Raw genomic sequence first — 13,254 nt, forward strand, 5'->3', positions numbered from 1 at the left:
TTCTGCGCTCGCAGTTTGATTTATCAAGAATACAACTCAGCTGCGAGCGCTATTTTGCGTCTTTATGGTCTGAAAAGTACTTGCAAACTGACACAGTTACACACACAGCTGTGAGAGAGGAGGCGATTGCGCAGCAGCTCCGTCCTATAAAAGTGTCAGACATCTAATCAACAATAGCATTTTAGAATTTTACTGCTGCTGGATGACTTAAGGGACTGATTAAAACAAATGGAATTGATGCGTTTTTGTGTCTGCTGGCGTTTTTTTTTTGAATGACGTTAGTTTTTCAGAAAGTGAATTATGACCATATGTTCTAATGTGAAAACCACTTATTGCAATATGCATATTGTGGTTTCAATGTAGATGCACCACAGGATTGCTTCTAAAATGCCTCAAAAAGTGGTACATGTCTGCTGCATCTTTGAAAACATGGCAGACGCGACACATAGGAGCATGATAACATGAATGTGCAGTAAATGTTCGAGTGTCTCCATGGTGATGCCCCGTATAGTACTTACAAAATCCTCATTTTAGTAAGGGGGTCTGCACCACTTTTCAATTGCACATGCAGTCTTGGTAGATCACATGCAAAACGCCCATTAAAAATGCACACAATTTTGTTGTACCGGTACCAAAATATTGGTATCGGGACAACACTACTCCCTAGTATCGTGGGCGCTTTGACGGTCAGCATACAGTCGCGATCAAAAGTTTACATACACTTGTAAAGAACATAATGTCATGGCTGTCTTGAGTTTCCAACAATTTTTACAACTCTTATTTTTTTGTGATAGAGTGATTGGAGCACATACTTGTTGGTCACAAAAAACATTCATAAAGTTTGGTTCTTTTATGAATTTATTATTTATTTATTATAAATGTGACCAAATCTGCTGGGTCAAAAGTATACATACAGCAATGTTAATATTTGGTTACATGTCCCTTGGCAAGTATCACTGCTATAAGGTGCCTTTGGTAGTCATCTACAAGCTTCTGGTTGAATTTTTTACCACTCCTCTTGACAAAACAGTTCAGCTAAATGTGTTGGGTTTCTGACATGGACTTGTTTCTTCAGCATTGTCCACACATTTAAGTCAGGACTTTGGGAAGGCCATTGTAAAACCTTAATTGTAGCCTGATTTAGCCATTCCTTAACCACTTTTGCATGTGTTTGGGGTCATTGTCCTGTTGGAACGCCCAACTGCGCCCAAGACCCAACCTCCGGGGCTGATGATTTTAGGTTGTCCTGAAGAATTTGGAGGTAATCCTCCTTTTTCATTGTCCCATTTACTCTCTGTAAAACACCAGTTCCATTGGCAGCAAAACAGGCCCAGAGCATAATACTACCACAGCTATGCTTGATTGTTCCTGGGATTAAAGGCCTCACCTTTTCTCCTCCAAACATATTGCTGTGTATTGTGGCCAAACAGCTCAATTTTTGTTTCATCTTTGTTTCATCACATGGACAAAGATAAGACCTTCTGGAGGAAAGTTCTGTGGTCAGATTAAACAAAAATTGAGCTGTTTGGCCACAATACCCAGCAATATGTTTGGAGGAGAAAAGGTGAGGCCTTTAATCCCAAGAACACCATTCCTACCGTCAAGCATGGTGGTGATAGTATTATGCTCTGGGCCTGTTTTGCTGTCAATGGAACTGGTGCTTTACAGAGAGTAAATGGTACTATGAAAATTGTACTAAATTCTTCAGGACAACCTAAAATCATCAGCCCGGAGGTTGGGTATTGGGCGCAGTTGGGCGTTCCAACAGGACAATGACCACAAACACACGTCAAAAGTGGTAAAGGAATGGCTAAATCAGGCTAGAATTAAGGTTTTAGAATGGCCTTCCCAAAGTCCTGACTTAAACGTGTGGACTATGCTGAAGAAACAAGTCCATGCAAGAAAACCAACACATTTAGCTGAACTGCACCAATTTTGTCAAGAGGAGTGGTCAAAAATTCAACTAGAAGCTTGCCAGAAGCTTGTGGATGGCTACCAAAAGCGCCTTAATGCAGTGAAACTTGCCAAGGGACATGTAACCAAATATTAACATTGCTGTATGTATACTTTTGACCCAGCAGATTTGGTCACATTTTCAGTAGACCCATAATAAATTCATAAAAGAACCAAACTTCATGAATGTTTTTGGTGACAAACAAGTATGTGCTCCAATCACTCTATCACAAAAAAATAAGAGTTGTAGAAATTATTGGAAAGTCAAGACAGCCATGACATTATGTTCTTTACAAGTGTATGTAAACTTTGGATCGCGACTGTATATGTTGCATAATAATGAAGACAGAGACGCAAAATGGATTGCACGCTTTATTCTGCTCAGTTAAGAGACGCAATCCATTTTGCACAGGCTTAGTAGATCAACTTTGCATGTGCTATCAAGTTTGCACGTGTTTTAGTACACGCAAACCTTTGGCAAATCAGACCCTTTTTTATCTACTGATTACTAATTGATATTATGGGAATGACCCCTAGATTCATCCTCAAGAGCAAAAAATACATACTTTTTGGTCGTAAAATTGTACTATTTATTGGACTTTGATTGACTGGGAATGAGTGGGAAGCTCAGTGCACTCAATAAAATCCACGTCTTGTCTATTTGCAGTCCGTTTAAAGATAAAATGATAGAACTAACGATATCTCAACGTCAAGCTGCCAGCCTCCTGTGGAGTGAGATTGAGCTGATCAAAAGAGACTCGAGGTGTAACTTTTCAGTACGACTAAAGCATATATGCAGTGAGAGCAGAGCATCATCCTCCCTGTTGGAGACGAGCCTGCTGGATGGAAGCACACAAGAGCTGCTCACATCTCATCATCGCATCCTGTGTGATTTGCTCCCCACAGGCCCCCAAAGCGGAATAACAGCGAGCACATATGGCGCACTACACACACGCACAGCGCATGACAGGATGATTATCGATAGAGATTGATGAGCTAGACTCACAGTTTCTCCAGGGCGTTAAGTCCAAAGAAGGAGCCATTCTTTAGGACTCGGATTTTGTTGTGGCTCAGCACTCTGCAAAGAAAGAGAAATAGAGAATTATTCTTCTGAGGATGCATTGACGTTTGTCTGCGTGGAAAAAAGTCAGGTTTTGCTGAGCTGCACGCAACAAGGACCAGAGCCAGTCGCACTTGTTGCCAGACATTAGACAAGATGGTTCCAATTAAAGACTAAAAAGAACATCCAGATTATAAACGGAATGCTAATCTCGGTAATTATTTGTACATCAAAAGGAAGCCCCTTTGCATGGAGCAAATGGCGACGCAGGCTGGGTTCACCAGACCTTCGGAGTCTCCGATAAGCAACAAGGGATCATGGGAAATGGCCGTTTCATGTCAACAGGTCTTTTCACTCGCCACAATGTGTGAGTCAAGTCCAACACGCCGGTGGTGTAACTTAAGTGATGGTCTTGTGGGACGCCGACACGAGCTTTATTTAGCATCACTTCATTTCACTGAAGCCCGACAATGCAATAATACAGTTTTGTTTTCTGTGATATTGCGCAAAAGCTACACAACCGTGAAACTTTAAGGACGAGTGGGAAACGTAAGAAGCCACAAAATAGTAAGGCATATCCAGATGACCATTCTTCCATTTTGAGTCACATATGGTTTTGATAATAGCAGAGACCTGTGTTCTAAAACACACACATCCATTCAAATGATTTTACAATACAGTATCATTTATTTGCAATTTTTATGAAAAATGCTATGATGCGCTCTCGCTGTGTATTGTTGTTGTTGTTTGAAACTATAAATGTCACAGTCTGAGTGACATTTTTGGGGTTTTGTACAATTTCTTGTTTTTGGTGCTCTTATTTTGCTCTACTTCCTGTTCGACTCCTTGTTTTGCTGCATCTTTGACTTTCTGTTTAGATTCCTGCCAACGCACCTGTTTTCTATTTCTAATCAAGTCTGTTTAGGTTCACCTGCTGCTCCTTGTCAGCGCTGAATTATTGCCTTTTTTCTCAGTGTGCATAAGTTACTCTGCCTTTTGTTTATTCTGCTTTTTGCTAAGTAAATGATTGAACTATTAGACCTGCACGCCACCATCTGTCTCTGCATCCTGGGGTCGCGCCAACAGCAACAACGTGACAATCAAGGAGGTGGTCTGGGAAGTAAAGGAGCAACGTTCATATCCCCTAGAGGGGGGCGGTTACCCACATATGCGGTCCTCTCCAAGGTTTCTCATAGTCATTCACATTGATGTCCCACTGGGGTGAGTTTTCCTTGCCCGTATGTGGGCTCTGTACCGAGGATGTCGTTGTGGCTTGTACAGCCCTTTGAGACACTTGTGATTTAGGGCTATATAAATAAACATTGATTGATTGATTGATATATTCTCAATATTCAGTGTTTTATTGTTCATAGTTAGTATTGTAAATCCCTCATTCTGTATTTCCATGTACATTTTGAGTCTTATTTAACTAAACAGACCTTCTCAAAAACGAAATAAACTCTACTTTTTTTTACTGAATTATTTGACAATCAGAATGTACATAAAAATACATAATGTGGGATTTACAAGATTAACTACGAACAATAAAACACTGAATATTGAGACGGTGTGAACGTTGCTCCTCTACTTCCCAGACCACCTCCCAAAATCGACACATTCTATAATCGAGCATAGTTAGAAAATATTAATTATGTTAATTATGTTGTATTATGCCCAGGAAGCCCTGGTAACTGTCTTTACTATGCTGTTTTGCAAAATCGTGTCACAGGACTTCAAACTTAAAACATTTTTCCTTCGCTTTGAACCCTGCAGCAAATGTATGGATTTTTATTTTGTGTTCACCAAATAGTTTTCATAGAACACAGTGAGAGACACTGAAAATGTGTGTAATTGTTTGTGCTATGGCGCCATCTTTTGGACGAGTTCGCTCACTGCAAGTGCAGCCTGTTGAAAAATGTACTTCCTGTTTTGTGCCTTGAACCAGAGGTGTTCGTCCATAGTGTTTCTGCTCGAAATGATTCTTAATTCATCACTTCAAGCAACGTTTGTTAATTTTACAATATCACTAAAACAATTCATACCATCTGTGATGTCTGTAGGAGTGTTTTCATGCATATTTGTATGTGCTATCGTAATGTAATCAAGCTAGTGCCGTTAGCATTAGCGGATAGGCTGACATGTTTACAATTGTCTGTGATAGTATTATTAACTTACAATGGCATTATTTTCGTATGGTTTCAGTTCTGTAAATTTACCAAAACATCACCATGGAGTTATTGAGTCTTTTTAGCTGATTGGAGAGCTAGCTTCCGTATCTCGTGGGTCCATGACTATGACTTATGTTTTGTTTTAACCGCCGTTTTACTGCCGTGTTACAGGCACTGGTTGGAAACAATTAAGTTATGTGAATAAATATTTACAAAAACGGTATACATCTGCGGCTTATAGTCCGCTGCGGCTAATATATGTAAACCTATTAATCTATTTCAAAATTTGGTGGGTGCGGCCTAAACACCGCTGTGCTCAATAGCCCGGAAAATACTGTAGTTTATGTACAAATACTTGTTGACTGTTTTGTGGGGCTTTACAGCGCTGTGATGTTTCAAAGCCGGAGGGCGACAGCAAGCGCCACGCTGCCATCATTAACACGCCTTTTGCCTTTCACAACATTTCCCGCCGTACCATGTGCCGATTAATGGGGTGTTTGCGACATTAAATGCGCCTTCATCGAGACAGTTGAGCCGTGGGTGCACCTTTTAAAAGGGGGGAGCTGACTGTGAACCGTCTGTGCACGCCCCCCTACTTGTTTCCTGCCACATCAATAAAAAACACTGCCTTCAAGCTTCACGCCTTCTAAACCAGTTAATGACCAGATTACATTATCCAGCCTTGGTTTACTGGAAAAAAATGGTCAACAGTCACCTCGTCGCCTCCAACAAATATCCTTGCTAGAAGAAAAAAAAGGGAATGTTAACTTGTAAACAATAATTACAGTTTATGAGCATCTTTATCAACTTGGGTTCTCACTGTCATGCGCTTCCAGTCACTAGAAAAAAGCCTTTTATAAATCTACTCCATTGTTATTATCATTATTATTGTTGTTATTATTAGTATTATTATTAGCAGTAGTAGTAGTAGTAGTCATTCATACTTTAGTTTAGTGTTGCAATGCTGGGGTGATATTGCATCAATATTTCTGATTGTGCAGATTTTGCATATAAAGTATTGAGCCAAGTAACCAGTATTATATCTACAATGTATGGATGCAAATTGAACAGTAATGGCCAATCAGGACCACCTTTTGAGGTTGTGAGTTCAAATCCCGGCCGAGTCATACCAAAGACTATAAAAATGGGACCCATTACCTCCCTGCTTGGCACTCAGCATCAAGGGTTGGAATTGGGGGTTAAATCACCAAAAATGATTCCCGGGCGCGGCACCGCTGCTGCCCACTGCTCCCCTCACCTCCCAGGGGGTGAACAAGGGTGATGGGTCAAATGCAGAGGACACATTTCACCACACTTAGTGTGTGTGTGACAATCATTGGTACTTTAACTTTAACTTTTGCGATGGATGCTTGAGAAAAAAAGCTTTAAGTGGGTGTTGTTAGGAGTGGGTGCCTTTCACATTTGAATTGATACGTTACTAATTCCCTTTACCGATACTCAATGGTATCCTTTTTAATACTTTTACGTGTGTTCAAATGTGTTAATAAATGTTCATTTTTTAAAGCAAATCTAAATTATTTTTTCTAACATTTAACATTGAGCTTTGATGTCCAGTTATCATCTTGGTTTTTTTACACTTCTGTGTCTCATTTGCAAGTACTGCATTATATAGTAAGAGCAACCACTGTAATCTTGCCACATTCCTGTGAGAATCCTGCGTGCGACTGAAGCATTAAGGAGCGGGACTAACCAGGATTAACTGCAGTGCGCGCAAACAACTACCAGGTTCCATCGGTGAGCAGATAATACTGTATCATCTCTTTCTCTTTCGGACTGACTGGTAGTGCATTCTTCACACATTCACTCACGCGGTATAGCTCGGTTGGTAGAGCAGCCGTGCCAGCAACTTCAGGGTTGCAGGTTCGATCCCCGTGTCCGCCATCCTAGTCACTGCCGTTGTGTCCTTGCCCAAGACACTTTACCCACCTGCTCCCAGTGCCACCCACACTGGTTTAAATGTAACTTAAATATTGGGTTTCACTATGTAAAGCGCTTTGAGTCACAAGAGAAAAGTGCTATATAAATGTAATTCACTTCACTTCACTTCACGCTTAAAGTGAAAACTGAGGCGAAATGAAACCGGTAACATCTCTAGACTTTGCATGCAGTTGCAATTCCAAAATGTCATAGACTACGGTGTGTTACCTTAGCCAGAAAGTAGTCTTTGCTGTTATGTTTACTTTTGTTGAGCCCTACAAAGTGTTTTAGACCGTAAATAATTATTACACACCAGCTTTTTTATGGTAAAGTTTTCATATTTGGAAGTGTTTAAATTGCCATGTAAGTTCGCAGATGCTAATCTTTAGCATGTTTATGGCAAATCCTATGTAGATTAGCATCAAGCTATCGCATTTAGAATTTTTTTTTTACATTTCAGCGCTTTCTTTCATTGGTGACATTAAAAATTGTAACATTACATAGAGACTCGCCGTTTGAGGCTATGTCTACACTAAGCCGGATAACCCCTTAAACTAATAATTATTTAGCCTAAGCATAGTGTCGGCCACACTAATTCATCGTTTAAGGTTCCCCTCCTTGAATATTTTTCTACACGGGTAAGTGTGCCGTGTATTTATTGAATCTCCAGCTCTTAGCTTTGTATGGACTCATTGATCGTTTACAAACTGAATTTGGAGGGGAAGTGACCCCAGAAAGACTGCACCCCCCACAGGAAGTGACGTCAGAAAGAACGCGCCACAGCCAGCTTCATAATAAAGTGGTTTCGTAGCTCGGAGCTAACCACTGGAAATATGAAGGCGAGTCATCCAAACATGCCCGTGTTTCTCCTTCCGTCTGTACAGACGCTTGTGGAAATCACACATGAATACCTTAAGACAGGGGTCGGCAACCCAAAATGTTGAAAGAGCCATATTGGACCAAAAATACAAAAACAAATCTGTCTGGAGCCGCAAAAAATTAAAAGCCATATTACATACAGATAGTGTGTCATGAGATATAAATTGAATTAAGAGGACTCAAAGGAAACTAAATGACCTCAAATATACCTACAAATGAGGCATAATGATGCAATATGTACATATAGCTAGCCTAAATAGCATGTTAGCATCGATTAGCTTGCAGCCATGCAGTGACCAAATATGTCTGATTAGCACTCCACACAAGTCAATAACATCAACAAAACTCACCTTTGTGCATTCATGCACAACGTTAAAAGATTGGTGGACAAAATGAGACAGAAAAAGAAGTGGCATAAAACACGTCCTAGAAAGTCGGAGAAAGTTATACATGTAAACAAACTACAGTGAGTTCAAGGACCGCCAAAATTAGTAGGACAAAACGGCGCTCGGCAAATACTCGAATCAGTAAAGCATGTTTAATATAAACAGTGTGCTTTATAACAATTAGGGAGGTTTGTGTCATGTTTATCCTCCTACAGAAACCATATTAACACAAAAAATATATGTTTTCCCCCTCATCTTTTTCCATTTTTCATACATTTTTGAAAAAGCTCCAGAGAGCCACTAGGGCGGCGCCAAATGCGGCTCTAGAGCCGCGGGTTGCCGACTTCCGCCTTAAGAGAAAGCGATTGCAGCTATTTGGGATACAACACTTCTCAGGCGGTAAGAGAACTTTCGAATGTCCAGGTCAGCTGTGATTCTACTTACCGAAAAACTTTGTCCATTTGTCGAAGGAGAGACAACGAGAATACGGGCTCCCGTGGATGTGATAAAAACAGGTAGCGTGTGCTTTGTATTACCTGGCTGACGATGGAAGACTACGGAAAACATTGAATGCTTTTGGACTGGCAAAGCAGACTGTATCAGTTATTGTCCGCCATGTATGTCGCGGACTCAACGTCTAGGTCCAGAGTATATAAAGTCACCAAAAAGGAATGGACAATGAAGGTGAAGGCAAAAGAGTGAGGAGTGTCCTGACCAGATATCTAGATCCCTAGATTGATTGATGTAAAATGTTCTTTATCACATTGTTTACTTTCACATGTCCATTAAAGATTTGATTAATTTCTGATGACTCATAAATAGGGCCCCACAGCACACTGGATTCCAGTTAATTGAAATACCACAACACTGGATATTGTTCAGATAAGTTACATTTAAGAACTTGCACACAAAGCAACACTGGAGGTGACTATGACATGCGCATGTTCCACGCATGCGTACTAATTTGTGTTGTGCCGGCTGACGGAGGCGGGGAGGGGGTCTTAAACGACCATTGTGTGGGTGTGTGGACAAGGATAAGGTTAGGTGGGATTTACCCTGGATAACCTTAGTGTTGAAGGGGCCTGAGTCCACTATGAGTGCGTGTTTCCTTGCCAACTGCTTGAGCTTGTGTGCAACCGGACAAGACATCACGTGAAATAAAGGTATGGAAATATGGCGCCGTTTCATTTTACGAGAATCGGTACCTGATAGTACCGAGAGACTTCGGTGGGTATCCATGAAAAGTACTGAATTCCGTACACACTAAAGGTGCATCTATGAAAAAAAATACTGAAATAGCTCATATGGCAGGTAATAGGGCACTTTCAGAATGTCTGTAGTACCACGTGGAGGTCAGAGGTCAACACAGCGTACAGCACAGGTGCAACAGCTGAGCATGAAATGAAGCAAAGTGCATGGAGTGTACCCACAACACACTGGACAGGTTGTATTTGCTCTCCAGATGATTGACGTTTGCTTAAAAGAATACTGACACGGCCCTGGATGACATAAAGACGAGAGCGATGAATGACGCATGTCGTAGCCTCGACGTGAACCTCCGACTCCAACAAATGCGCTCCCTCACTTGACTTTGGGCACAGTATCCCCGCTGTAACAGAAAGCAGCCCCTGAGATGAAAGCTGTAGACATCCGGAATAATTCCAAACAGATCGACGAGGTGAAAGTCCCATCTGGCGAATGCATTTAATTCAATGCAGACGATAAAAATTGAGAATCTGAATTATTTTTGTTTGACTCAGCTTATTGTGAAACATTAGTCAGGGAACTGAATACATGTTTAGCTGAATGTGCAGCGTCTGCACTTCACTATCTTCTACAAAAAGTGCACCGTCAGAAAAAGAGAAAGTTTGAGCACCCATAATGTTCCTGTAGTGTTAGTGTCAAATGTAAAGGGGACAAAATGAGTACCTTTGAGGGTCTTTTCTCCAATGTATGATGCTCACTCAAATTTGGAGCTTCTAAAGTTGCACAAAAAAAATATGAAAGGTCTAATCATCATATTACAGGAGACTTCAGCTCAGTGGGCGTCTAAATACAGTATACCTCCACACGTGTTTTGCTTTTTCTTTGGCTTTTTTGTGATGCCACCACAAAGGAGCCTCACTTCACTGGCTGCCTGTGTCTTTTACAGTCCATTTTAAAATTATTGTATTCGTTTTTTAAATCCTTACATGGTCTTGCCCCACCTTATCTCTCTCAGCTGCTCCGCCTTTATGCCCTCACCCAGTCCCTCAGGTCAGCTGATCAGCTACTCCTGGAGATACCCAAATTAAAGCGCAAGCTTAGAGGGGACAGGGCCTTCTCTGTCACGGGTCCCAAACTCTGGATCGATCTCCCTCTCCATGTGAGACAGGCCCCTTCTTTGGCTACTTTTAAGACCCTTCTTAAAACCCATTTTTACTCACTGGCTTTCAACCCAGTATGAGACTTTGAACTGTTTTAAACTGTTTTTAACTTTCTAACTGCCTTTCTAGCTAACAAATTGCTCTTTTTTAAAAAAACGTTTTAAATCAATTAATCTAACACAATAATAATACACAATAATACCATAATAATACAATTCCAATTCCGAAGCCACACCTGGCCCAGCTACATTCAGAATAGCAATCAACAGAGCAATTGAGAGGACAGAAGACACACAAACATGACACAAAACAATCCAAAAGCAGTCAAACAAAAATGAATATTATCAACAACAGTATCAATATCAATAACAATTCCAACACAGCAGTGATTAGAAATCCCTCATTGACATTATCATTACAGCCATTTATAAAAAATAAAAACATTTAAAAAAATGAACAATAGTGTCACAGTGTTACAGTATTGTTTGTATTGTACCGCGACCCCGAAAGGGACAAGCGGTAGGAAATGGATGGATGGATGGATGTACTACGGTGGTTACCTTATTTCAACACTTCCATGAAATGTTTTTTTTTTAAAACATTGCATGCATCGTTTATTTATAAAGGTTTTAAGATGACAAGAGTGCTATTTTCATTGTTTCCTTGTTTTAAAACCAATTGTATTGTCCAAATTAGAGATGTCCGATAATGGCTTTTTTCCCAATATCCAACTCTTAATTACCGATTCCGATATCAACCGATACCGATATATACAGTCGTGGAATTAACACATTATTATGCCTAATTTTGTTGTGATGCCCCGCTGGATGCATTAAACAATGTAACAAGGTTTTCCAAAATAAATTAACTCAAGTTATGGAATAAAATGCCAACATGGCACTGCCATATTTATTATTGAAGTCACAAAGTGCATTATTTTTTTTGATATGCCTCAAAACAGCAGCTTGGAATTTGGGACATGCTCTCCCTGAGAGAGCATGAGGAGGTTGAGGTGGGCGGGGTTTGGGGGGGGGGGTGTATATTGTAGCGTCCCGGAAGAGTTAGTGCTGTAAGGGGTTCTGGGTATTTGTTCTGTTGTGTTTTTGTTGTGTTATGGTGCGGATGTTCTCCCGAAATGTGTTTGTCATTCTTGTTTGGTGTGGGTTCACAGTGTGGCGCATATTTGTAACAGTGTTAAAGTTGTTTGTACGGTCACCCTCAGTGTGACCTGTATGGCTGTTGACCAAGTATGCTTTGCATTCACTTGTGTGTGTGAAAAGCCGTAGATATTATGTGACTGGGCCGGCACGCAAAGGCAGAGCCTTTAAGGTTTATTGACGCTCTGTCCTTCTCCCTACGTCCGTGTACGCAGCGGCGTTTTAAAAAGTCATACATTTTACTTTTTTAAATCAATACCGATAAATTCCGATATTACATTTTAAAGCATTTATCGGCCGATAATATCGGCAGTCCGATATTATCGGACATCTCTAGTCCAAATAGAGATTGCATATGTAACATTGAAAGAAATGTGAAAATCTCTATTTGAGCCCAAATCTGCACACCAGAAGGCCTACTGAAATGAATTTTTTTTATTTCAACGGGGATAGCAGATCCATTTTATGTGTCATACTTAAACATTTCGCGATATTGCCATATTTTTGCTGAAAGGATTTAGTATAGAACAACGACGATAAAGTTCGCAACTTTTGGTCTCTAATAAAAAAAAGCCTTGCCCCTACCGGAAGTAGCGTGACGTCACAGGAGGAAGGGCTGCTCACATTTTCCCATTGTTTTCAATGCAGCGAGAGAGATTCGGACCGAGAAAGCGACGATTACCACATTAATTTGAGCGAGGATGAAAGATTTGTGGATGAGGAACGTGAGAGTGAAGGACTAGAGTGCAGTGCAGGACGTATCTTTTTTCGCTCTGACCGTAACTTAGGTACAAGGGTTCATTGGATTCCACACTCTCTCCTTTTTCTATTGTGGATCACGGATTTGTATTTTAAACCACCTCGGATACTATATCCTCTTGAAAATGAGAGTCGAGAACGCCAAATGGCCTCATCTGCTCATCAACACTTGTGCTCACCTGCGTTCCAGCGATCGACGGAAGAACGAAGGACTTCATTCGATCATCCGTGCGGTCGGCGGCTAGCGTCGTATAGCGTCGGATAGCGCGTCTGCTATCCAAGTCAAAGTCCTCCTGGTTGTGTTGCTACAGCCAGCCGCTAATACACCGATCCCACCTACAACTTTCTTCTTTGCAGTCTTCATTGTTCATGAAACAAATTGCAAAAGATTCACCAACACAGATGTCCAGAATACTGTGGAATTTTGAGATGAAAACAGAGCTTTTTTGTATTGGATTCAATGGTGTCCAAATACTTCCGTTTAACTATTGACGTCACGCGCATACGTCATCATATATAGACGTTTTCAACCGGAAGTTTAGCGGGAAATTTAAAATTGCACTTTATAAGTTAACCCGGCCGTATTGG

The 13,254-nt window shown here is 40.8% G+C and overlaps 1 protein-coding gene across 2 annotated transcripts in view; it reads right to left on the reverse strand.

The window, feature by feature from the left end:
* adgra2 (adhesion G protein-coupled receptor A2) overlaps positions 1-13,254 on the reverse strand; it is a 130,966-nt gene that overhangs the window by 57,568 nt on the left and 60,144 nt on the right. For both annotated transcript variants that reach the window (XM_062051423.1, XM_062051422.1), the window contains one exon: positions 2,960-3,031. In XM_062051423.1, the coding sequence (XP_061907407.1) occupies positions 2,960-3,031 (72 nt within the window). The remainder of the gene's footprint in view (positions 1-2,959; positions 3,032-13,254) is intronic.

The sequence above is a fragment of the Entelurus aequoreus genome, linkage group LG06 (assembly GCF_033978785.1).
Source record: "Entelurus aequoreus isolate RoL-2023_Sb linkage group LG06, RoL_Eaeq_v1.1, whole genome shotgun sequence".
Taxonomy (NCBI): domain Eukaryota; kingdom Metazoa; phylum Chordata; class Actinopteri; order Syngnathiformes; family Syngnathidae; genus Entelurus; species Entelurus aequoreus.